General features: G+C 52.1%; 2 protein-coding genes and 2 long non-coding RNA genes across 7 annotated transcripts; 1 reads left to right on the top strand and 3 right to left on the bottom strand.

Moving 5' to 3' along the window:
- Window positions 1–2: 2 nt before the first annotated feature.
- On the bottom strand, window positions 3–5,267 carry coq4 (coenzyme Q4 homolog (S. cerevisiae)). 3 transcript variants are annotated; one of them, XM_015366653.2, is made up of 8 exons: window positions 5,175–5,267; window positions 3,878–4,028; window positions 2,490–2,651; window positions 1,529–1,883; window positions 1,302–1,404; window positions 1,073–1,202; window positions 842–935; window positions 3–766 (listed from the first exon to the last, which is right to left on the bottom strand). In XM_015366653.2, exons 2-8 carry the CDS (start codon window positions 3,999–4,001, stop codon window positions 604–606), a joined length of 1,131 nt encoding a protein of 376 aa, XP_015222139.2. In that variant the 5' UTR covers window positions 4,002–4,028; window positions 5,175–5,267; the 3' UTR covers window positions 3–603. The 3 variants fall into 3 exon arrangements, with proteins under 3 accessions (XP_015222139.2, XP_006640614.3, XP_015222140.2); XM_006640551.3 differs by lacking the exon at window positions 5,175–5,267 and having other exon boundaries at window positions 1,529–1,625; window positions 1,713–1,883; XM_015366654.2 differs by lacking the exons at window positions 2,490–2,651; window positions 5,175–5,267.
- Window positions 3,703–24,926, top strand: traf2b (Tnf receptor-associated factor 2b). Of its 2 annotated transcripts, none has more exons than XM_015366651.2 (11): window positions 3,703–3,723; window positions 11,095–11,312; window positions 12,431–12,509; window positions 13,700–13,798; window positions 17,628–17,789; window positions 18,259–18,333; window positions 19,208–19,282; window positions 21,076–21,393; window positions 21,553–21,730; window positions 21,828–21,976; window positions 22,075–24,926. In XM_015366651.2, the coding sequence occupies exons 2-11, from the start codon at window positions 11,125–11,127 to the stop codon at window positions 22,291–22,293; spliced, it is 1,542 nt and encodes a 513-aa protein (XP_015222137.2). In that variant the 5' UTR covers window positions 3,703–3,723; window positions 11,095–11,124; the 3' UTR covers window positions 22,294–24,926. The 2 variants fall into 2 exon arrangements, with proteins under 2 accessions (XP_015222137.2, XP_015222136.2); XM_015366650.2 differs by lacking the exon at window positions 3,703–3,723 and adding an exon at window positions 5,478–5,557.
- LOC107079826 (uncharacterized) lies at window positions 7,008–15,879 on the bottom strand. Its single transcript, XR_011183450.1, has 4 exons — window positions 15,772–15,879; window positions 12,152–12,298; window positions 10,984–12,067; window positions 7,008–9,653 (listed from the first exon to the last, which is right to left on the bottom strand). It is a non-coding gene; the product is annotated as an uncharacterized lncRNA (long non-coding RNA).
- Window positions 18,330–21,138, bottom strand: LOC138224946 (uncharacterized). The gene is made up of 3 exons (XR_011183451.1): window positions 20,610–21,138; window positions 19,755–19,882; window positions 18,330–18,978 (listed from the first exon to the last, which is right to left on the bottom strand). It is a non-coding gene; the product is annotated as an uncharacterized lncRNA (long non-coding RNA).
- Window positions 24,927–24,977: the final 51 nt, after the last annotated feature.

Genomic DNA, 24,977 nt, shown 5'->3' with positions numbered 1-24,977 from the left:
CATTGTGCAGTTTTATTGAAGTTTAATGAAGGGTCCTGCTGCAGTTTCTAAATCCCCCCACACACACACGCAGGGTAGTTAGCAGACAGTCCCTTTTGAACCGTCCCAAAACCTGGACTGTGCACTGAGGGGTTACACAGGTTAAGAGCCCCCTATCTGACCTTTGACCCCACCCCTCATGGCACCTGTCCCACCCGGAGGATCTGCAGGGGGTCCCCCAGCCGCGGGGGAAGCCAGAGGTTCAGGGTTGCAGTGAGGGGTTCATTTCAATTCCTGTGTCCTCGGCTCCAGTTCAGCTCGCTTTTACTTCAGGAGATCACCCCCAAACCACACGCTCAGTCCAGGAGCTTCCACAGACATACTTGCTACTGCCTCTAACAGGGCTCCCTGCTCTCCCGTCCAGCGGTGTCCGGGCCAGGTGTTTGAGGCAGGGCGAGAAGACTCCCCCGTCCGGCACTCGGATCCATTTCGGTTGTCTCAGCTGCAGGTTCTGGCAACAACAGTCAGCACCTACTCGCTTGACGCCTCATCTGTAGAACCGTATCGCCCCTCTGGAGCGGAGAAGACCCGGAGTGGACCTCGCTGGCTCGGCAGGAGCAGGACTCAGATGGCGAGAGGCGGCGGCGGCTCGATGCCCAGCTCCTCCCGCAGCTCCGCCAGGCTCTGCGCCCAGCGCTGCTCGTAGAAGACGGTCAGCACGCAGCGGGCGCCTCGGCCACTGCGCAGCGCCCAGGGGGCCAGCGTGCCGGCCAGGAGCTGCAGCCGCCTGGGGAGACAGCAGGCCAGTCGGTCATCTCCGGCCGGCGCCCTCGCTCGGACCCCCCACCGGGGCGGCGCTCACCTTGCAGAGAGGCGCAGAGGCCCAAGGGCTGCTCCCAGGATGCACATGGGCAGGCCGGTCTGGGCAGCTTCGAACCACTTCACCGCCACCTCCCCTGGAGAGAGAAGGCCATCAGTATCGCCCCCTGCTGGCCACAGGCCCCTCTTACTTCTGTGTGAGTTACAGTATCTGCCCACTGGCCCCAACGACATGAATGAACGCAACCAAGCTAACAGACAGGCACGCACTCACCCAGCATGTTGGTGGGCATGTCCAGCAGCGTGTGCATGAGGTCGTGCACCTCGCGGTAGCGCAGCATGACGTAGGCCAGCTCCTCGTCGTCCACAAACTTCACCTCCGCCCGGGAGTCCGGGGTCACCTTCTGAGAGGGGGGAGGGGCGCTTGACTGGCCGATTCCAGGACAAGGCGATGGTCAAGAAAACACACCCCTCCCCTCCCCCCTCCCCCTCTCCCAGCTCACATTCCTCTGGAGAAAGCGCAGGTACTCTCGCCCCAGCGAGCCCTCCGGCAGCGAGCCCAGCGCACACGGGTCCAGAGTGGACAGGCGGATCCGGGGGCGTTCCCTGACACCGAGGAGACAGGGGAGAGGTCAGCACTGCACAGCGACACACACTGACACACACCCCCTCACAGACACACACACACCGCGCGGGGACACACTGACGCACACGCTCCATGTGGACGTACTGCAGGATGCTGCAGCCCTCCGGGTCTCTCCGCATCTCGTCCCTCAGCCGGCGCAGAGCCAGCTGTCCGGTCGTCTCGCCCAGCACCGCCACCATGTCTGCGCGACAGACAGGCCAGGGAGGAGGAGGAGGTGAAACGTGAGCGTTTGGAGTAAGGGAAGAGAAAGGAGAGGCAGGGGTCTCACCGTGCCGGTAGGGGTCCCGCAGCGCGGCGATGCCTGAGCCCACAGCCAGTAGTGCCTTCTGCAGGGGGTTGGTGGGGATGTGGCTCTGGTACAGGTGGGGGTACTGTTGTTCTCCTCCAGGGGGCGCCACACCCCCCAGTTCCGAGTGCTGCCTTCGCTCACACCTCCATACTGAAAGACAATATAGTGCCTTTCATCAGCCCAACAGCAAACATATCAATACCAGCAAGAACCACGTGCGACTGGGACGGAGAGCTGGGCGGTTCGGGAGAGACACGTACACGGTCAGCGTTTAGACACACAGGCTGTGGCCAATGACCACAGACGCTGCGGGTGTCCACCTCAGGACGGACAGACGAGCGGTCACATCGTAGCGCTGTCGTCCCCCCAGGGGCAGTGGGGTCAACATTACTCCTCGGGGCCGAGTGCCAGCTTAAATATACCAACGTGCAGGGGAGCCTGTGCTCAGTGCAGCACAACGTCCCTGCTACATTACATCTCACTTTTAGTCCCCGTTTGTCGAGGTCAAATCGGGACAGGCATGTTTTTAGAGGCAGGGGCAGCGATAAATGGGTCCGGTACTCAGAGCACTTTCTCAGTCAGCTGCCAGCTCTCCGGCTCCGTGCTTTTCGAGCTGCCAGCACCCGGCTCCTGTCGATCAGGTACGGCACCGGTCACGGGCCGGGGAGACAGCCGGGGAGCTGCAGCTGATCGGTTTCTCTGCGGGCTGCGCGGCGCCGCTCTCCCCGTGAATGACGCACATGTGCCACTCCGTACCTGCGCTAAGAGCCGGTGCCGAGCGAACCCCGGCGAGCACAGCCTTCCGCGGCGCCGCCAGCATCGTGGCTCCGTCTGTCCAGGGAGACCCGAGCAAGCTCCCGGCGCTGCTTTGCAAAAACACACCGACACGCCAACAGGCCCCTAGAGCGCCCGCAAGCGCTTGACGTCGAAGGTCAACGCGTACGGAAGCCCGTGAGATACAAAAATACTTTATGAGTACCCTTTTAGAGTCTCTGACGCTCGTTTCAAAATAAAATAAATGCCTTAAAACGAACTGATTCGTGATAGGACAATTTCAGACCCTGTTGGCTCGGATTGCAACATTTTTTTACGCAACTTTCACTTTCACAATTTTTTCGCAATCTAATCCCTGTAAATTCCGAAATGACATTTCCCTGAAAGAACGCCAATGTCCCAACAGGCGATGGTGAATGGATAAGAGCACTCAACAGAGTCAACACAGCTTAAACAATGTTTGTTCTTTCACCAACGCGTTGTTTAAACACACGGAACTGTGTACATTCTGTTTCTACTGGCTCATTTCAACACTAGATTAAGCAGTTTACCCGGTTTTCATGTGGTGAGAAACGGACAAAAACACATTTATCTCTCTGGGTACCGAGATGTAAACAGCGTCTCCTTCTCCCCCGATAGCCTCGGAGCGAACTGTAACCCTCTCCGCGACCAGTTATAATGAATCATTCAAGACAACAAAAAAAAACACCTATGTTGGGCTTTTTTGTTTCCCTCCAGGAATTACACGCACAAAAATGCCCGACACAGTAAGCCAGCTTCGTATTTGAAACTAAGTGTGATCCGCCAATACTGTTTAAAGGTAATCAACACCAGCGGGTTTTTGGGGAAATTCATGAACCTCCTTTTTTTGCGTACGAAGCTCATTTGAAAACGTCAGCGGAGCCCGCACAGAAAACCTCACTGCGCACAGTGCCAGCCCCCAAGTGTGAACCGGGACAGGAAAACATCAGGCAACAGCCCGTGTGAACGGTATATTTGCATACAAACTGACGAAGCCGAGAAACACAGGCAGGTGTTCAAAATATGCAAGGATGTATAGAATATAAAGAATAATAAATATATAAGAATATAGATAATTGTAGCCAGCAGGTATATCACTCTGTGACTCAGAAGCTCACTGAAGCGGGCTGGCGCCCCTGCTGTATAGTGTGAGGATATTCTAACCAAGGTGTGGAGGTCTCACCGGCATCTTAAGGTGAGATATAAGATAGAACTTTATTTTCCATCCAAAAGAGTGGGAATTTGTCTTTGGCATCACCACACAAAACTACAAAAAAAACATCAACACAAAATAAATACACTCGAAACACAAACTAGTCATAGACCTGCAGCAATACACATACACACACCTCGCTCGGCCCTTATGACGTCGCCACGCAGACTCCTACAGCTCCAGCTGATCTGGCAGCCTTCTACAGCGCCTCTCTCAAGGCAGCAGCTGAAAATGGGGGTGACGAGTGCGGGGAGAGTCATCAATGACGAGCTGAACTTTCCTTCGAACTGCAGGGCGAGAAGTGCTTTAAGCGGTTTCTTTGGTTGACTAATTATTTTAATAGCATTATTAACAATTCTGGCTAATTTGCCTTGACTCTTAACACTCAGGAGGTCATTTCTACCAGTATTCAGTACACCCGGTCTCCAACCCTTTCGTCGTCCTGATACACATAAATACACGCCGACTAGCCTGCTTAAAAATGCAATCGGTCTTTTCTGCAAAGTTTAAATGTTCATCTATTACTGTTCCTAAGTATTTGAAACACTGAACAGCCCCCTGAAAACCTGTAGGCTTACTAATAAAGGAGTAAGGCTGAATATCTAATGTATTTCCATCACTCTCCACTCCGGACAGGCGAGTCAAGGGCGGAAAAATGAAGCTCCACGCAGGTGTCCCGATTTGTCGGGATGTCATACTGAATGTCACAGCTCAGTTCACCTGCTCCACGGGTTTCGAAGACCCCGTCGTAAAGCGCTTCGGGGTGTCTTGGAAAGCGAAGAAGCGATTTATTACAGAACGTATTTTGTAGCTAAAAACAGAGGACAACGTTCAGTCCTCAGTAATAAATATAATTGTGATTGAAGATCTTTTTTTCTAATTATTATTCGTTTGCACTCTTGTTTTAGGGTTGATAAAAGGCAGAAATAGGCGATGTCATTGACTTCTCAAAATCAGTTCTGCGCGCCTCGGCCAGCGGTTAAGTTCGTTAGAGAATAACCGCACACAAGTTCCCGGGACGTTTTTGGAAAACAGACACAAAGTTTCCGGGGTTTTTTAAAAAAAAACAAAGTCATGCTTCTTAATAATATATCTCACCTGAATAAAAAAAAATATCGTTTCCATCTTTTAACTAACACCCCCCCGTCTCAAATGAATTGATCAGGCTTATCCGCACGCGCGCGCGGCTTGGTGGAGAAGTCTCGTGTTTTCTTTCCGTGGGGGCAGGTTTGCAGGCTCGGCTACATCAGCTGCTTCACGTCCCAGCACTGAGGCTACATTCGGGCGCTTTACTCCCCAAAACAGAGCGTTGAACCCCGACTTCAGTTAACAGACACCGGGGAGCGACCTTGGTCACCGGGGAGGCAGAGAGGCGGCGCGAGACATCTGTCCACTGTCACGGTGTTAAAAAAGCGCCAGTGACCTTCTCTTACCTTGCTATAGACCTGCCAATCAAATTACCACAGGGCGTCCTGAGAGACCTCGAACCTCCTTCAAACTTCTTTCAACGAACACGCGTGCGTACGAGTGTCATACTATTGTTTTATGAATATAGCAGTTCTTTTCAATGTTATGTCAGACGGTGGGGCATTAACCAAGAGTTTGGTAACCGAGCAATAGAGTTCGGCAAATCGTAACCCAGGCGAGGAAGGGAGAAGCGATCCGTTGAGTTGAACAGCTCCTATATACTATATACTCATGACAGGTTTACAATGCAGAGATTCCACCCGCCCCCACCCCACACGAGAGGCGGGGCAAAGGAAAATATAATGACCAGACTGTATAAAGAGTTATAGACTCGGCAAGACAGACTGAGGTAAGTACAGCCCCGCTTCTGTCTCCATCCAGCGGTGTGACACCACCGCAGTCGAACCGGGCGCGACAGCTGCAGGGCAGCTCGGGTACTGAGCGGTCTCTCTCCGCGCCGGCCTCGGCCTGTCTCCCGGGAAAGAGGGACGAATCTGCAGCTGTCATTTCCTCGACACCGTGTCACCGAGTTCTCGCGTGGAACTGCCGGGCGTCTAGCCGAGCCCTTTCGCCGCAATATCTGCCTAATCTGCCAAGCCTTCGCGGGTTTTAGTCTTATTTCTTCACTTTTGTTTTGTGCGAATGTCGGACGTTTTAGGACTCGTATTTCGGAAGTGACAGGCAAGCGTAGCCATTAGCTTTACAAAATCTGAATAAGCACAAACTCAGTGCTGGGGTGTAAGCTGCTGATTGGTGCAATCTTGTGCAACCATGTGTAAAAACTGCAGAAGAGTTGTTTTCACTTAATTTCATTGGAGGAATGTTAAGAAGACAAGCAACAGCCGAGACACAGCGGGTTGAGACTCGTTAGTAGCACTGTACCGAAAGATTCAGATGTGAATTTGAGTCTCCACGTTTTTTTCCTCTTATTAGAGACAAAAACAGGCGAGGTCTTCCTTCATCAACTGTTCCGCGTTTTAATTGCTTGTCACACGACGTCTCTTGTGACTCTGATCTCACACACACTCTAACTCGCGTTTCATTTTGCAGTTTACCTGCTGATAAAGTACACACATACGGTATAGATCACTTTCACAGCCTTTCGACGAGACGTTACGAAAATATTCTTTTCAACAGATGGGAGATGTACATGTCGTAGTGATATACACCACACACTATTTAAAATTATGGATAATAAAAAACACCGTTTGTCCAGAGAGGAATGCGTACGTTTTCCCAAATTCATATCCAGTAAAGACACATTTGCTCTCTGCCTCCTAAAGCAAAGTGCAATGCTGTTGAACACACCGAACACATCGCTGCACTCTGCACCAGATACACCAGGATATACAGAACACTGGGAATTGCATTTATTCCCAGTCCGAGCCAGTGACAGCTGCTCCAGGCCCCACAAGCTGCCGGTACCAAACCCGAACACAGATCTTCGCCTTAACAAACTATATTACAATATTACTATATTACCAACTATATGACGGTAATGATGCCGGTAAGGACAAGCGACACTAGTGTCAGCCGACAGCTCAGCCTAGTCTGCCTTTTAAAAGACCCGTCTAAATTCTGCGCCCAGGCTGACCTCTTCACTGAATTCTGCAGGAGACTTTCTCTGCTTAAACCGCAGATTAACTTGGCGAAAACCTGGCTATGCCATAGAAACATTTTATAAACCAATAATCCTTACACCAGAAACCTGGAAAAACAACGACATTTTCACTCAGCACGAAATGTTTTTACGTTTTTCCTCACCTTGCGTTCTCGGCAAAAACGTTACCTCCTTTCTGCGCACTTCCGCTAAAAGCTCGTTCGTGATTGGCTGAGGCTGAGAGCCCCTGTCGCCCCCAGCTGGCCAAAGTGTTGAACTGCGACTGCGTATTGTTGGGGATCAAAATCGATTGGATCGCAAGGGTTCTTCACACGTCTGTATCCCGTTTACCTTGATTTCACAAGTACGCATTCGAGCCTCAGAGCTGAGGTAGAGCTCAGTGCGTGGGGGTCTCTGAAAAAGCGCGTTTGACTGTGGGTCGATGCGGGTTGGCGCCCTGAAGCCAGCCCCTCCCAGGTCGGGGTCAGTCTGCCCCAGCAGTGCTGCTGCGCCTCTCCTCGTGAGAGCCGCTGAGCTCAGACGCGGAAGCTGCAGGTTGCCAGTAACAACAGCGGAGTGTTTTGGTCACTGGTGACATTTTCCACACTCTTTGCTTCTGTGGGCCTCATGATTATTTTGGAGGCAGGGTGCTGACAGCACTCTTTCTCCCTGCGCTCGGGCCTCTGTTTCTCCAGGGTGCTGAGGCAGCTCAGAGCGCACTGAGTGCTGGTCTGCGCCTGCAGTTCCATTGTGCCTTCCAGCACAACTCCTCATGATCTCAGCTAACTGATCGTTGACTTAATTGGAGCCATTTAGCCGAATCTCCCAGCTCCTCAGGCTGGGGAAAGCGAGACTCCCGCAGGGCTGTGGCCTGGCAGGAGGAGGTCTGGAAGCCCCTGGCGAAGGGGAGAGCAAACAGACTCTGCTGGTAGAGCAAGGGGCAGCGGTGAGGATGAAGCCCCAGGTTCGTTGGCGTGACTCTCAAACAGATTCAAGGAGAACAGCAGTAGAACAGAGAGGGGACCAGATGAAGATATTCGTGTATGAGTTATTTTTATCCACATTAATTTCTATATTTGGTGTCAAAGATAAAAATGGGGTATAATGCACCCCAGGAGACAAATGAGTGTTTGCATGACTAATCTTTCTATTTACGGTCAGAGAAGTGAGATTAGAGTCATGTGTTCCTTTTCGTACTCTGTAATTTCCCTGTTTGTCCAAGTTTCTCTTCCTTCCAAAACGTCTGAAATAGATAATAGTCACTGTGCAAACCCTCTCCTCTCCACAAGTACTGTAAGAGTTTGAATGTCTGATTCAGGGTTTTCTTTTTTCCACGAATGGAAAAACACTTGCTTTTCAAATATAAAATTAGAGGCTCCTTTCATGCCCACGGGTGTGGAAACTGGTGAAGTCAGGAGGACAGTGCGCAGGCACAGGGCAGAGTGATGATGAGCGCACGAGGGCGCACGAGGGCGCACCGCCCACCGCCGAGACGAGACGTGATGTTGTTTTCATGAGCTGCTGTGTTTGTTCTCTAAATACTACCTGTGCTGTAATGGAAAGGGTTTTTTAGTACTGTTGGGTAAACATTTGTTCATAAACATGAGGAGAGAAACCAGGCTGAAGCTTGTTTGCTAATGGCTGTTGGAGGATGTGGCGATGTGTTTTCTGCTTGAGTTTAACTCCCTAGATCACAGCCTGATCTGCGTGATTTGGGTCTTTCTTTCTGGTTACACACAGAGCTGATCTGAGCGAGGAGGAAAGAGGAAGAGGAGTGATTGTGTAAAAAAGTATTTGAAAAAGATGAGGGCAAAGGAAAACCGGTTTCTGTTTTTTCTCCTGAACAATGAACACTAGTGCTGTGTCATTGTGGATCGACAGAGACAGTGGACTGACATCACAGCCCCATGTTAGAAACCTGAGAAGGGCACAGACGCCCTCTTGCCTATCTGGATGTAGAAGCCCATTTATCCCTGAGATTTCTCAGCCTGCTCCTCAAATGAAGTATAGAGACTTGGCCCTTGACTCATCTCCCTGATGGATTGGCAGCTCTGTGGCCCCGGTCTCTCAGCTGGTCCCCAGTGTGCTGCTGTATGAGAGTGTCATTGTGCGAGAAAGACAAGGGCAGAACAGCTCACAGAGGATGTTGGGTAACAACGTGGTACTGAGCAAACACTGAGCAAAGAGACAGCCTGACATTAAACTGCTTAAGCCCTCACTGTGTGTAAAGAAAGGCTATGGAGGCAGTACTGGGGCAGACATCTCACCTGGCTCTGTGGAGCTTTGTGCTTTTTACATTTCATGGACAGACAGTCCAGACCAGAATAAGGAGAGTTCACCCAGCTGTCACTCTCTACTGCCTGACTGCTAGAGCTGCTACTGTTACTGAACTCTTTCATCAATTGCTATTATCATCCCTAAGGGGGCCTTGCTGCACTTGGAGTCTTAACAGATCCTGTCAGCCTGTGGCTCAGCAGGGAGTCTATGGGAGATTCCCAGACCACCCCACACACATTCCTTCAGCTCCAGTCACTTCCTCCTCCCCGTTCTTCCCAAAACATGATTCCTTTTAAGTCTATGTCTAGCAAGGAGATACAGAAGTGCTCGCTCCTGCCTGCCCACAAACCAGCCACATGGATAATTCATGCTGCTATGTTCACACTTGACAATATGGGAAAGTCCCTGTCACGTCAGACTAAATCAAAGGGAGAAACACCATCTGAGTTTGTGTCCTCTCTTCTTTCTGTTTCTCCTTAATGATCCCAAGTCTGGGTTCCCCAGGTGGTTATGCTCTGCAGGTGGGCCGGGGCAGCTGTTACCGATACTCGGATTTGGCTCAGGATCTCTGCAAAACGAAAATGTTCTTTTCATTTTCCCTTGAAGAACAAAAGGGGAAGAAATGTGCCAATACCCCTGAGAGGGAAACTCATTTGCATTTCTGAGCATTCCTCTGTGATTTACAGTAACGTATTTCCTGGAGGGGTCCTCTGTTGTGAAAGCAGGAAGAGTGCAATTTTTCTGAAACTCTGGCCAGGGTCTGGCCCAGCGTCATGATGGATTTGAACCAGTTATTTGCTGCCATGAATTAGAGAAATCAAGGGAAAGGGACAGTAATGGTTACATCTTGAACTCTGAAAAACAGGGGGCACTACTTCACTGAGAGACTTGTGCAGAGCTGGAACAGAGCATCTAGGCCTGGCTGATGAAACGGCTTTAAATCATTAAAGGAGAAGGCCCTGAGATCATGGAGCTACGCAGCAAACCGAGCAGAGAGCCCAATCTGTCCTTCCCTTTTGTGTTCTGAGTGTGCTGTGAGAGTGGACTCCTATGTGTTGGTCACCTCTACGTGGTATAGGAGACAAGTTGCACACAGCCGTGTGTGTGACTTCCAAGCATCAACAATTGAGTGTGTGTTTCAGCGAGTGTGAGAGTGAAGATCGCTGGGCTCTTCTGACATAGAAACAAATCTTTAAGAAGCCCAGAAGCCCTAATGCAACCTGCAGGAGCATAGCACAGTGCTGAGAAAGGTGCACGTGAACCCGAGGTGCGCATACACTCGTGTGAACATCTGTTCACTGGCTGCTGTGCAACATGTGTGCAAGCATCTCTTGCAACTTCAGTGTTAAAAATAAAAGGCTGAGAAAAGGAAATTTCGGACGCTTACTATAAGCGTTAGCACCGCGGCCAAAATAGCCTTCTGAGAAAAAGAATCTCCTGTTCTAGTTTTACTTCCAGACTGATGATTAATACGAATTTTAGAAATAAGTTTCTGCAGAAGCTCATTTCCCGTGAAAAGGGAAAATGCACTGCAGGACTTTCAATGTATCCAGTTTCTTAATCGAGTAGAATATTATCTTAACTTAGATGAAGGTGATTTTAGGCCCCTGACTAAACACAGTGCTTGCTCCTGAAGGCCTGGGACCAGTGAGAGGCAGGCGGAGTGGGACACTGACCCCAGAGACACTGAGCCACAGTGCCAGCCCCATCAGCATTCTGCTTCAGTGAAGCCACCTTCGGGACGGACTGAGCAGAATAATCCCACCAGCAGCAAGCTAACTAACCGGCTGCCATGCAGCACAGTCAACTCCTCACGCAATCAGCCTGTTCCGCAGGCAAGCAGTTACTCAAGTTGTTAACCGCTCTGTGTGAGTACTCAGTGCTCAGTGTGCCCCTACCTCAGAGTGCTGCTCAGGCAGAGTCAGAGTGTCAGTCGCTGGAGACGGCTCGTTTCGTCCTCCTCAGCCTGCGGGCAGTGTGTTATTTGCTGTGCGTGTTTCCCTCGACAGGCAGGGCACACGTCCGATTGAGGGGCTGACATGGCACGCTCCTCCTCCTCGCTGCCCTCCTCGCTGGACTCCAACCTGCCAGGCATCCCGCAGACGGTGCTGTCCGTCCCCGTCGAGCCCAAGTACCTGTGCCAGGCATGCAGGCAGGTGCTGCGGAAGCCCTTCCAGGCACAGTGTGGGCATCGCTTCTGCATCCACTGTCTCAAAGAGCTGACCAGGTAGGGCAGGTCTCGCCGGGCACCTGGCAGTACCACCAACGCTCGCCGACAGACAGACCTAAACACACCGTGCTCGTACAGAGCTAGAAAACCTCGTTCTGCTGAAGGTTTACATGCTGCATGAGCTGCCAGACCTCCTCTCCCTCCAGTTTACCACTAGAGCATTGTGGCCAACTGACTCAGCGGAACAGCTGCAGCTCTCCAGCCCCTGCGTCACCGAGGACAGCAGCAGCAACACTGAGTACCAGCTCCCCTCAACCTCATTGTTCAGTATAAACCTAATAAGTGTAATGCAAAGTCACAAAACAAAATCTGTGATGGACACAGAGATAATTCCCACACTGCACCAGGTCTGCATGTCTCAATAGTACTGCGCAGCTCCAGCAGTTTCTTAAGAACTTCCAACATCATCTCCGTGGTTACTGGACATCCTAGTAGGCGCTGGGGGTGTGTGGGGGGGCGGGGCCACGCCTGTGCTGGGGAAGTACATGACCACTAGGTGGAGCTGCGCCCTCTCGATCTGTCCAAATCCGCGGAGAGTCTGCGAGACGGACGCTTTGCCAATAGTGGCGAGTCAGCCGACACGGAGAGGCTCGGCTCAGGCGTTGGCCGCAGGGCTGGTGGCTGCAGTTAGCAGGAGAGCCAGGGCGGAGAGGGGTGATGTACAGTCATGCCTACTCCTGGTCAGGCGCCAGTGAGACTGGAGCTATAGATAGCCTCTCCCAACCCTGAGGAGACTGCACTCTAGATGACATCTGTAGAGAGAATTGCTAGGATTACCAACCAGAGGCTCACTGACTCATTTCCCTGTGAAATCGCTGAAATCCTGTAGAAATCACCTGCATGTGTGTCCATCGGCTGCAGCTGTCAAGTTGGAGCAGCAATCCTGCAAGATCACACTGCAAGTCTCCAGTTTCCTCCTCCCCGCTGGCAGCAGCACTAGGCTCTGGGAGGTTCCCACAGGAAAAACATAGATCCCATCATTTCTGTGACAGCCAGGGAAAACAAGGGGTGGGATGGGATGGGAAAAAGAGTTTAAGAGAACAGCGGGTGACGTAGCCCCTGCTCTCAGCCCTGCGGATTCGGCACAGTAACTCAGTCTCCCTCTCTCTGTCCAGCTCGGGGCCCTGCCCTTGTGAGGCCTGCAAGCAGGAGGGGATATTTGAAGAGCCACAATCTTTACTGGATACAAACGCTGTAAGTTGCCTCATTCTCCGTCAATTAGAGAATTATCTAATGAATCAATCTTTATCCTTAAATAGCACCTTACACCACACAGTGCTGGATAGAAAACTGAACATTTCAGCAGCAAGAACACAACACTCAGTTGTAGACTATACTGATTCACAATAAGCCTGAACTCCCTGGCACTGGAGAGCAAGTCCGGTGTATGAAAGGACTCGGCAGCCTGTCCCCACTCGTCCACACTGCGCCCTCTCAGCAGTATTGCCCTGACAGGCTTTACAATGATCATGGAACACTGGTAGTCCTGAGGACAACACTGTGGTGTTCTGGAAAGATTAATGCATAATGAAAACTCTTTCGTGTGTTTCTGCAAGTCAGATGAGAAGTGTTTAATTCTTTAAAAACAAGAAAAACCACCCGCTTGGCTCTGTGGGCAGACTCCAGCATGTGACTGTCATACAGTCACAGACAGAAAGACGGGGAGGGAGTTTTCCTGCAGAATTTAGGGTGAATGTTCAGTTTCCTTTGGCTGAACTGTGTACAGCTCCAGCCCCCGTCTCACCACGGCCGGCAGTCAAATACTGGATCAGCCATCTAACCTGCCTGCACCGTGGCAACATGATCATCTCTCATCTGCTCCTGCATCAGGATCCTTCTCCTGACTCAGACCGCTGTCCCCTGCAGGTTCGCTCACTACAGAGAACTGCCTCTAATAACAAATCAGCACAGCTCCTTCTTCAAACAGCCTGAAGTCTGTGGAGCCACTGTGCTCAGCTGTGCTTGGGAACAGAATGAGACAGGGCTCATGCAGATGGACTGGGATGGACTGGGATAGGCTCAGACACACTGTAGACGGATCAGGATTGACTGGGACTGATGGAGGATGGCCTTGAGTGAATGGGACCGTTAAAGATGAGATTCTCTCTATCTCCCCCCCTCACTCCTGAAGCTAAAATGTGTTTTTCCTTTTCAGGATGGAATTAACCTTTACTTGTTCTCTTTAATGAGTTTGACCTGAACTCACAGGCCAGCGAGTGGCTCAGTTCAGCCACAGAGAGTGGAGACGGGACGATGTAGGAGCAGTGATGCTATAGGTCTTCAGGACTTGCCTGGGTCCCCTATTAACAAGAGATTTAGAATTGTTTCTCCCTTTTTATTTGATTTTCCTTGTCCCAGTCACTCTCCCCCTTCACTCTTCGCAGGCTTTTCCAGACAACGCAGCACGGAGGGAGATCGAGAACCTGCCGGCCAGCTGTGCCAACGAGGGCTGCACCTGGAAGGGGGTCATCAAGGAGTACGAGGTGAGGCATCGCCTCACTTCTAAAAGCCTGCTGTTCTGATCAGACTGCTTCCAGTGCAGAAAGAAAGATACAAGAGAGTGTCCACAGGCTCCGTCATCTGTGCTCGGAGACAATAGGGCAGACAGAAGCTGGAAGCCATGTTGTCATAAATACTCGCGATCGACACCTTCACCCCAAATCAGAGGTAACGGCTCGTGACTCATCTTGCAGGGAGGGGTGGTATTGGCAGGAACAAGAGGGGTAGCAGATCAGGTCAGGACAGAGTGGCTCACTCACAAATACAGTCTGTTCTTCCGACATCCTGTTCATCCCAGAACAAAAAGGAAAGAAAGGGACACGGCCAGACTCCAGTGCCATTACCACTCGGTCTCCCACGAGGGCAGGACGATGCCTGGTCACAAGCAAAGAGCAGGCTGAATGTTCCTGCTGCCACTTTTATTTTTAAAAGTACATGAATTCACCACTTCCTGCCCCCAATTTAAAGCAAAACCGCCTGTTTATTGTCCCATTTGGGGAATTTCGTCATGTTCGTATTCTTACTTTAAATATCTATAAACACCAGACACCTTTGGTGCTGCAGTGTCGCTATTAAAACGTCTGGCTAAGCAAGGCACTGCATGGTTGAAGGTCAGTGCTGCACTGTCCTTTCTGGTTAACAAAGGAAGAGCAGAGACTGGACAGAATGCAAATGTAAAGATAAAAAGAGAAGCCATTGCAATAGAGGCAGGAGGTGGAAAGTCCCTCCACCCCCTCCCCCGCAGTGCGCGAAGGTCACAGCAGAGCTGGAAAGTACCTAGAATATTCAAGTGCCGCCGCGGCTGGGCTGTTCCGCCGGCTCCTCTCGTTGTCTCCAGCTGTTCAGCGCTAAAGAAAAGGGCTGTTTGCATCTTTTGAAAGGCAGGATAGGAGACAGAAGCACACAGACGTGAATGTAAAATGGCCCGGAGGGTGAGACTGCAGCTTGCAGACTGCCGTGTAATTACCCTGTGCAGACAAACAGACAAACAGAGCCTTCTGACCCGTCAGAGCCAAACCCAGCGACTCCTGAAGACAGTGTTGCGCCAGCGCCCTTCCTCCCCCTGCTGGGAGGAGATGTTAAACTCCCTCGGAGCACTCCGGTCCCCCTTCCTCCTGGCAGCGGTCAGATCAGCGACTGTCCCAGGAGCCCTGTTCCGGCCAGGCCGGGCCTGTCAGCTGCACCCCAGGGCGATGCGGAGCGCCGTGGCAAACGCCGCGTCACGGAGCAGGAGCTGAGCGGCACACGGAATACCGAGAACGCAGCAGCGGACGGACAGTACAGTACAGGCAGAGAGGACAGGAGGCAGCTGTGTGCTCGGCGTGCCGAACCCGCAGGACACGAAACGGACCCGCGTGCGAGATCGCGACTGGCATGCGCATCGAGAAATGAAGTCCGTCACTCCATGCAGCTGGCCAGGAGAGCTGGGACCACCGGGGTGCAATGAGCTCGGGGCAACAGGGGGACATACTGAAGGGCAGAGAAGGGAATAGTTTGCAGTAGTTCTGTTCTCTGGGTGTTCAGGATCTCTGGGCCCCATTAGGTTTGAGAGAAAGACTATCTGCTGCTCCCAGAGCTGACGGACTGTGATGGGAACCAGCCGTCATGTCAGAGATCATTATAAATCTCTGTGGTTACAGCACATGTGGCTCAGAGCTCAGGCCGGAGATGCCAAATATTTAAAACCTTCTTGAAAACTCAGTTTCATCGAAAAATGTGCGTTAGCATTTTTAGTGCTGATTCACTCCTGTGGCGGAAGCCCATTGGGTTAAACTCACAGATATTTTCAAGCTGTTCAACAAGGGCTTTCTGCAAAACAAGCAGTTTTGTGTTTCAGTAATGGCGGCTTTCTAATGATCTACTTGGGGGATTTGAAGAGCGAGAGGCTCGTGGTGGAGATGGGATAGTACAGGAGAGAGCGAGGGAGGACAGAGAGAGGCAGAGAGACTGTACTGACCTGCTGACCGGGTCCATGCACCTGGCTTCATCCGAGAGCCTGATGGACAGTGTGGACACTGCAGACGTCTTCCTCCACTCCCTGTCCGTCCTTCCTCCTCCTCCTCCTCCTCCTCCTCCTGAAGCAGAGGGGCTGGGCTCTGGCAGCGAGCACAGGCACAGAGAGCAGCCCTGCTTCTCCTTTCTACATTCACTCCTGCGAGTCTCCCCCCCCAATTCAGACACCCCCGCCAACGATTCGCTCATGGCTGCTCCCAGACAGAGTGGGCTCGGGAAAGGCAAGCCCCTCCTGACTCCAAGCCTCTGGGCTGGAGTCCATTCCAGGTTTTAGCAGCTGCAGGGCTCCTGTACAATACAAGCATGTGAGGGACTGACACCTGCTGGCTTGCAGCAGCCCTGCAGCTGTTGGAACAGCCCCCACTGCCAGATTGCTGAGGGCTGGTGTGGGAGCAGGTGCTGATGAGATTTCAGCACGATAAACAAGCTCTTCTGCAAACGTGGGCAAAGCAGGAACATTTCCAGTCTGTGGGGCTGTTGAACTAACCGTTAGCAAGGCGGGGTTTAACCGTCACTGCAGCTTGTTTTTAATCAAACTTCTGCTTGAGCAGACATGCTGATCAGAGCCCACATCTCACTTTGCTACTTTAGCTGTGTATGCGAGAGGGCTGGGCTGTTGCTGCTTTGAGACGCATGCAGACTCTGCAGGACAGTAAATGCATGTCAGTGACCTGTACCCTGTTTGATATTTACAACTGCAAATCACAGTGTCATTGCCTGGAACTAAGCCCCTAGTGGCCTCCTCTCTGTCAAAGGAATCGAAACCTCTTCACACACCCAGCTCAGGTGTGCTGCTCTATAGTGAGCTTCAAGAAAGTGTCCAGGTAGAAAAGAGACACCACACGCAGGCAAGCACAAGGGAAATGGGTTTCTTTAATCTCGAGCAGCACTGTGAAAGAACAGTGACCGAAGCACAAAGTCAACCCAATGGAGCCCACAGTGAAGTGACAGCACAGTCAGCCTCTTTATAGTGTGAAAATACTCAGTCTACTACCAGAGAAAAAACAGCAAAGCACTTCAGCCTCTGTTTTCTACAAAAACAGTATCTAAAAACACCAGCAAGCTCACACTTTTTAGGATCAATAATATAACCAAGTAGAATCCTTTAGATGAGTACTAAACTTCAGTACTACTTACTTTGACCTTTCTAGAGTCCAAAATAAGCAATCACCAAAAGCCAGCCTGTCTCTCAGGTCTTCAAACCCGAACGTATGTTTGCCACAGCCTTTTAAAGCCAGCAAGAAGGTAGCTTAATGCCTCCCAACTGGGACTCTTTAGACAGGAAATGAACAGGCCATGTCCCCAAGGCATCATGGGACACGTAGTTCTCCATATCTCCTGCACAGAGGAAACTACAAATGTTGAAAGAGATGGGGTCAAAGAAGGTAGGGGCTTCTCAAAACTGTAGGCACAAAGTACCTCGCTCTATGACCCTGCACCACAATTTGTCCCAATAGGAAGATAATAAAAAGTAGAAATTGAAAGAAACACCCAATCGTTGATGTTCAGGAGGCTGGAGGCACCTCCTGTTGTAGAGAAGCCTGGGTCTGCTGTTGTGATCTAGTTCTGCTGCTTTGTTGCCCCACAGAGAGAAGGTTCAGACTCTTTAACTGTCATGTTTTCTTTGTCAAAAATTATAAATCTCTGCACTTAGGTACAACAGTCGTCTTTATTTTACTCTAAAGATTTTCGGTAATGGCGCAATACCTGCTTAGGAAAGAGACTGCAGTGCTGTCATGCTGCGGCACTGTTGTGCTTCCCACCTCTTCTGCGTGACCCTAACCCACCCCGCCCCCACAGAGCAGTCACGAGGGCAGGTGTGAGCTGGAGCGCGTGCAGTGTGCAGCCTGCAAGGCGCTGCTCCGCCGCAGCGAGCAGGAGCGGCACAGCGAGAGGGAGTGCGAGGAGCGGAACCTCAACTGCAAGTACTGCAAGGTCACCTTCAGCTTCAGGAACATCAAGGTGCGGCCAGCAGGGGGCGCCACGGTGCGAGGGGATCGGGGCGCAGTCGAGAGAGCAGTCCTGGGGGCTGAGGGCAGCCAGGGGCACGAGAGTCCAGAGTCCAGAGTCTGCTAGTGGGGTCCTGGTTGCTGAGAGATAGAGGGCAGTAGTGAGCAGCCCAGGGTGGGAGGGCATCAGGGGCAGCTGGCAGGGCTGAGAGAAAGGGGGCAGTAGTGAGCAGTCCAGGGCGGGAGGGGATCAGGGGCAGCTGGCAGGGCTGAGAGACAGGGGGCAGTAGTGAGCAGCCCAGGGCGGGAGGGGATCAGGGGCAGCTGGCAGGGCTGAGAGACAGGGGGCAGTAGTGAGCAGTCCAGGGCAGGAGGGGATCAGGGGCAGCTGGCAGGGCCCTGGGGGGCTCAGGGCTGCTGCCCAGCCAGGTGCTCCTTGTTCCCAGTCGGAGTGTGACGGCTTGTCTCTCTCCCTGCTCCAGGCTCACGACGAGGTCTGTCAGAAGTTCCCGCTGCAGTGCGAGGGGTGTGGGAAGAAGAAGATCCCGCGGGAGAAGGTCAGTGTCTTTCCTGCTGATCCGGCCTACTCCAGCGTTCCTGCTCTCCTGTCTGCACTGTGGCTCGGGAGCTGGGGGAGGGGAGGGCCGGCGTCATGATCACAAGCCCTACGATTCTGCATTCAATACTCAGGTCAGGGCTGGGAGGAGGACAGGAACCTGACTTTATTTAAACCCACCTGGATGGGCAGCTCGTTCTAGACTTCACCCTGAGCAGAGCCATTTATCAGCATCTCCCTTCCAGCTTATTGTGGGAGGATCCGCCCCTCACCTTAAACAACCTCCAGAACAGCCGATCCGCGGTGTCCCAGACTCCTAACCGTGATCACACTCGCTGGGAGTTTTATCTCCCTGGGAAATGACACCCTTCTGTTATCGTAACCGCGCTATTTCAAAAGCTGAAAGTCCCTCCCTCATCACTTGCGGTATCGGTGTGACCAGCAGCGCGATGCTGCAGAGGCGTTTCTGGTAAAAGGATATCCTGCCTTGACTGGCGAGACGGGACGTTCCAGGAAGGAAGAGGGAGGGGCAGCGAGGCCCCGGGGCCCTGTTCCCCTCTGACTCTGCCCTCCCCCTGCCCTGGCGCCAGGCCCGCAGGGCACACGTCTGTCCTGCGTGACACTGATGGACAGGCTGGAAGTCCCCCTTTCCAGTCAGGAGGGAAAACAACACAAAAGTTCAATATTAATAATAACCGAGTCCCTTCCTACCTGCCCAGCACTCTGGGATTTTTCGAAGTGACTGCAGGAATTTTTTAGCCCATATTACCGTTACATGAGACCTTGACTGTGCATGACTGTTAAACACTGTAGCTTTATTATTATTATATCTCTATCTACATATTTATTTAACTGCTTCTCTGCACCTTCCACAGTTCTCTGACCACATCAGATCCTGCGGGAAGTTTAAAGCCGCATGCCGGTTCAGTGTGGTGGGCTGCAGTGCTGTGGTGAGTACTGACCGGACGACCCGACCCGGTAAGGACGAGACAGACAGGATGGCCTGTCCAGGCTGTGGGACTGGGCAGGGAGATCGAATGGGAGCTGGGCTGCCAGGCAGAGGAGAAGCTGATTGTGTTTAGGCAATCCTGGCGTGAACACAGATCCACAATGAAGCAACAAAAGACTCGCAGCTGTGTTCACTTTTTCTTCTGAAATGAATGCTCCTGTATTTATCCCATGACTTCATTCTGGGATAAGAGACACAATGGCTGCTGTCTGAGCGCCGTGACTTCAGGGTCGCCCTGTGACCTGCAGGTGACCTGTGCTTGACCTCACCGTAGACCCACCCCTTTGGAGAGGCAGTGATGGGGGAGCTGCACTGACCTCTGACCCGGAAGGAAAGTCAGTGATCCCCCAGCAAGGCTGAAAACGTTGCAGTTATAGCAGGATACCCCCAGAGAGGGATAGAATTGACCATACCAGGACCCTGACCATTCCATCTTCGGATCAAAAGAACCTGGAACGCTGTCATGGGGCTCCCGTGTGGGTCTGGTGCTGTGGTCCCTCACTCTCCCTGCAGCACTGGTCTGATGAGCAGCTGGTGATTCCTAACAGGGTGGGTGTTAAATAGCAAATGGAAGCACAATCTCAGAAAAATCATCTCAATATTAAATCCCAATCCCCTTCTCCGGTCCCCTCAGCGGGCTGTTGGCTGCTGCCTGCTCTGCTGTGGAAATGGCTTCAGGCTGAAAGCACTGCGTTGGCTGCCTGAGCTTCTCTGAACTAGCAGAGACAAATGCACGGAGGAATTCCCCTTGGTCTGAGTCAACGGTCAAGAACTGGATATCATATTGCATTCTAGCTCTCTTCCTGGTTAACTTCACAACCACAGTAAGAATGACTTCAGCCTATTAACATTATTCAAGAGCTCATGAAATACATTTTATTTAGTGCCTGAGGATAAATGGCAAAGGATTAGATGCAGGCGAACACTGCTCCCCTTGCTACAAGAATCATCCTTGTTAACAGGTAGATGTGCCACCTTCTAGAGCCGACTGCAAAGAAATAGACAACTATTCCTCTTTACAATCAAGGTGCTGATGCTCTCGGGAGACACCTCACACAAGCCCCTCCCCCAGCACAGCCCCAGTGTTATCGGTTTCACCCGGATTGAACACTGAAGAGCACAGCTGTGAGCGGTTTAATATTGGGAACTAAAACTGGAGATTCATTCAGTTCCTGAGAGCAAGAGTCACAGAGGAACAGAGCGATTTCAATTCAGTTCTTAGTATCAACTCACGGCCAGGAAAAGCTACTTCTGGATGAATTGCTCACCTTTTTGCTGAGCAGATATTCCCTTTCCCTGCCGATGAGCCCAGCCCTGTGGGACTAGAGCCACAGTGAGTCTCTGCACAGCCTCTGGCTTCAGGTCCTTCCTGCTGCGCCTGTATCTGCAGGACCCGAGTCTCAGGCTGACGCTGGAGGGCTCGGCCCTCCTCTCCAACAGCTGCAGCCGAGACAGGGCTGTGTAACAGGGGAGAAACGAGAAGAAACAACAGTTTTGCTTCTGTTTTCTGCATTTAAGACATTTTTTAAGGTGGAATGAAAATCCCTTCCCCTTCTCGGTGTTCCTCCCTGCTGGTTTTCAAACGAAGGCTTGTGTGATCGGTTCCTAACTGCCAGCTGTGGGACATGCAGCCAGAGGTGGGAGGGCTGTGGGAGCCTGCACTCTTGTGCTGTGGCAGTGCCAGGCTCCGGATGGCGCTGTGCTGACAGCGGGTGTGGCCTGTCTGGGTTGCAGCTGGAGAATGAGAAGCAGAGCGAGCACGAGCAGGCCAGCGCTCAGGAGCACCTGGCCCTGCTGCTGTCCGCGGTGAGCGGCCTGAGGCAGCTGGCGGCGCTGCCGGAGACGGACATGGCCCTGGGTCTGTACCGGGCCCCCGAGGACGGGCCGCCCCCCAAGGCCGCCGCCTGGGCCGGGCTGGCGCAGAAGCTGGGCGCCCTGGAGAACATCGTGTGCGTGCTGAACCGCGAGGCGGAGCGGAACGCGCTCAAGCTGGAGGCCTTCGCCCGGCAGCACCGGCTGGACCAGGAGAAGATCGAGAACCTCACCAACAAGGTAGGTGCTCATGGGATAGCAGCGGCTCGCTCGTGGGTGCACGCCGATCTCGAGCCAGTGTGCTCATGGGACAGCGGTGTCTTGTTGGTGCGCGCACGCCGATCTCGAGCCAGTGTGCTCATGGGACAGCGGTGTCTTGTTGGTGCGTGCCCCCCGCAGGTGCGGCAGATTGAGCGCTCCGTGGCCATGAAGGAGCTGCTGCTGGCCGAGACGGAGCAGCAGTTGCGCGAGCTGGAGTACTGCACCTACGACGGCGTCTTCATCTGGAAAATCACCGACTTCACGCGCCGCCGCCAGGACGCCGTCGCTGGCCGCGCCCCTGCCTTGTTCTCGCCAGGTCAGTGGGGACAGTCCGGATCGCAGGGGGGGGCAGCTGGGCGGGCGAGGGCGGGACGTGCACTAACACCGGTCCCCCTGCCCTCTCCCCCCCCCAGCCTTCTACTCCAGCAAGTACGGCTACAAGATGTGCCTGCGCCTCTACCTGAACGGCGACGGCACGGGGCGCGGCACACACCTGTCCCTGTTCTTCGTGGTGATGAGAGGCAAGAACGACGCCCTGCTCAAGTGGCCCTTCAGCCAGAAGGTGGGCAGCTCTTCCAGTGCGCCCGAGTACGCCTCTCTCCGGGGGTCTTCTCCCCCTCTCTCATTCTCTCCCCCTCCTCTCCCTCGCTCTCCCTCCAGGTGACCCTGATGCTGCTGGACCAGAACAACCGGGAGCACATCATCGACGCCTTCCGGCCCGACGTCACCTCCTCCTCCTTCCAGCGGCCCGTCAGCGAGATGAACATCGCCAGCGGCTGCCCGCTCTTCTGCCCGCTGTCCAAGCTGGGGGGCAAGAGCTCCTACCTGCGGGACGACACCATCTTCATCAAGGCCATCGTGGACCTGACCGGGCTGTGAGGCTCGGGTACTGGTGCCGCCCGGCCCGTCAGAGCTCCCCTGGGCGCCGCGACCTCTGACCCGGCTGGCAGGGCTGTGCAGCTGGAGCTGGCACCCAGCTTGGCACAGAGGCCAGGCAGTGTGAGTCAGGCTGCTGATAGTGAGAATGACACAACAACCTGGATTTACCTGGCTAGATAGAGAACTGGAACATACTGTATAAATAGAAGCAAAGTCTTGGCGCAGATGTGGCTCCTCTGCAGGCCTGGGAGAACGTGGGGGCGCAGGTCCCCTCTGAGGGCAGGCAGGTCCGCACCGCCAGTGAGGGAGGGGGAGCCCCACAGACTCAGACCTTGGTGCGAGAGGGAGAACAGGAAAAAATAAGAAATGCGGTACACCCCCTTAAACGTCACACGCTGTCATTTCTTCAAACACAGAAACAAGTTATGAGTCGTCGCCCGCTTGCTGTAAGGAGAAATAAGTGGGAGCAGAGGCTGAGTGTTTGGTTCTGAGCTGTTGGAAAGTGACTCGGGGACGGTCCCCGCCGCCACCTCCACCCCTCGGCTCAGGCAGCCTCAGCCCAGCACCGCGAGGGGGAGAAGAGCAGTGAGCGCCTGTCTGATCGTCAGCGGGACGGTCCCGGGTTCCAGCAGCCCGTGTGCTTCTCGTAGTGCTCCTCCTGCCTCTCATTCTCCTCACCACAGCCAGAGACCTGTTAGGAATAATGATGATATTATGTCTAATAATGATAAATATATTATTTGTGCACAGTGGCTGTGCACAATTATTGTGGGGATTTACTGGGAAAGCTTTAGAGAGGGGAATTTTGACTGAGCAGTGGGCGTACAGCACCCATGCAGGAGGAGAGCTCAGGTGGTTTGGTCCAGGTGTTGGCGTGGCAACGCCTCACTGGATACAGGGTGGCCTTGACTAAAATCTCCATCAGCACCCGAGCCCCGAGACAAACACTGAAGTGAATTCAGTGTGCTCTCTGGGCAGACCCTGCTCCGGCAGGCGTGTCCCGCGGCAGGTTCTCGTACACAGCTCAAAAAGACAAAGCAAAAAAGTCAGGATGTTTAATATGAACCTCTGTAACACCTGCGCTCGGCATCCGTACAGCAGCCTACAGCCAGCAGTCGTGGGGCCCAGCTGTGCAGCGGGGGTCTAAGCTGCATTCTGCACTCGACGTGCTTCTCAAGGAGGCGGAGAGAAAGAGAGAGGCAGACAGGGAGTCCTATTCTCCACATAGAACCAAAAAAACACAATTCTCTGCTTACTGGAAAAAAAAAAACTTTAATTAGCAATTTAACAAAAACTTATGTGTGGGAAATTTCAGCAGTTTCCTGGATCAAACTTATCACACCCTGTGAGCGGACAGTGGTCGGTCTGCGCGATACCGGGGGTAGGGGGCGCCAGTGAGCTGCCAATGAAGTGGATCCATTGGGCAGAGGCGTGAAGACAGTGAGGGGTCTGGCCCGGCCAGCTCCAGCTGTTCGCTCTCTCTCCTTCTCTCCCAGCACGCAGCAGGGCAGGCCCATACCAGATCATTAACCATCTATATTTCATACTCTTAATGATAATAATAATTATAATAATAATAAATCTGTGAGTTCATTATGCATGCATTTTACATAATGAATTATATTTTTAAGGACTGGGGAATAACAAGGACAGAGAGAGACAGGAGAGCTCTGTTACAAAAGATAGATGGAAACGAGGTTGAGAAACCAAAAAATGATAGAATATGAAGTATTACTCACAAAAAAAGCCGTCTGTTATTGAACATGGTGCAGTCGCTTGTGTAAGACTTAGTTTCAGTGTGCTACAGTGTAGCAGAGAGGAAACTACAGTACTATTACTGCACAGATGTCCAGGTATAGCATAAAGAGACCCCAAAACGACACTTACAAAAACAGCACTGATTTATTTAAAATATAATAAGAAATCTAACAAAGAATATTAAAAAAACTAAAAAGCAAAAAAACATATAGCTAAAATTCAATTCAATTTATTTTTATATAGCGCCTTTCACAACAAGGTTGCCCCAAGGCATTTAACAAGCAAGTGACCATACTGTGCATGTAGTGAATACAGAAAATGTGTATGTTGCCTACATAACACAGTAGAAGCAGGGCTATTAAGAAATTATGTATTTAAGAGTTTATGTATTTAGTGTTGTCAGGAAGAGGCCAGATCACAGCATCCATCGTTCTGTCACCCCAGGGCTGTGCTCTGGGCACAGTGAGAGCGTGTGGGAGCTGTGAAGTCTCACTTCTGCTGTCCAAGAGGCACAGAGCCTGTAACCCACACCTCTGAACATCTAGCTGCAGGAGTCCTAGTTAATTACAAAGGCTGGTACCTGGGTAAATGGAAAAAATGATCTAATGCAAGCTAATCCTTGGATTAGGATCCATACTTAATATTTAATATATGTTTTGCTTAATAGGCTTAATGCAATGGACATTAACGTCTCGGTGCCTGTTTTTTTTTAGATCATTTTATCGAATTGTACTTTGCGTTCCAGATACCTAGAGTGCTACTAATTGATCTGTTTCAAGGTCTGTCGGGTGGCGATCACCTTGGAAGACACTCTGTTCAGACTCTACTCACGGCAGTGTATCGTATATTTATTTCATTAAACAGTTTCATCAGTGCCATGTTGAGTTGTTTCATGTTCACCTCAAAAGCCTGTGTCCAGTGTAAAA

This window comes from Lepisosteus oculatus, chromosome 24 (assembly GCF_040954835.1).
Source record: "Lepisosteus oculatus isolate fLepOcu1 chromosome 24, fLepOcu1.hap2, whole genome shotgun sequence".
NCBI lineage: Eukaryota > Metazoa > Chordata > Actinopteri > Semionotiformes > Lepisosteidae > Lepisosteus > Lepisosteus oculatus.
The sequence above is the reverse complement of the archived record's forward strand: the minus strand, read 5'-3'. Positions and strand labels throughout refer to the sequence as shown.

Excerpts from the sequence above, each read along its gene's own strand:
- traf2b (XM_015366651.2), top strand. The coding sequence starts at position 11,125 with ATGGCACGCTCCTCCTCCTCGCTGCCCTCCTCGCTGGACTCCAACCTG. Across the intron at positions 11,313-12,430 it reads TGTCTCAAAGAGCTGACCAG|CTCGGGGCCCTGCCCTTGTG; the intron begins GTAGGGCAGGTC and ends CTCTCTGTCCAG. Across the intron at positions 21,731-21,827 it reads CCCTGCCTTGTTCTCGCCAG|CCTTCTACTCCAGCAAGTAC; the intron begins GTCAGTGGGGAC and ends TCCCCCCCCCAG.
- coq4 (XM_015366653.2), bottom strand. The coding sequence starts at position 4,001 with ATGACTCTCCCCGCACTCGTCACCCCCATTTTCAGCTGCTGCCTTGAG. Across the intron at positions 2,652-3,877 it reads CGTCATAAGGGCCGAGCGAG|CGCTTGCGGGCGCTCTAGGG; the intron begins GTGTGTGTATGT and ends TTCGACGTCAAG. Across the intron at positions 1,884-2,489 it reads GGCACCGGCTCTTAGCGCAG|TATGGAGGTGTGAGCGAAGG; the intron begins GTACGGAGTGGC and ends ATTGTCTTTCAG.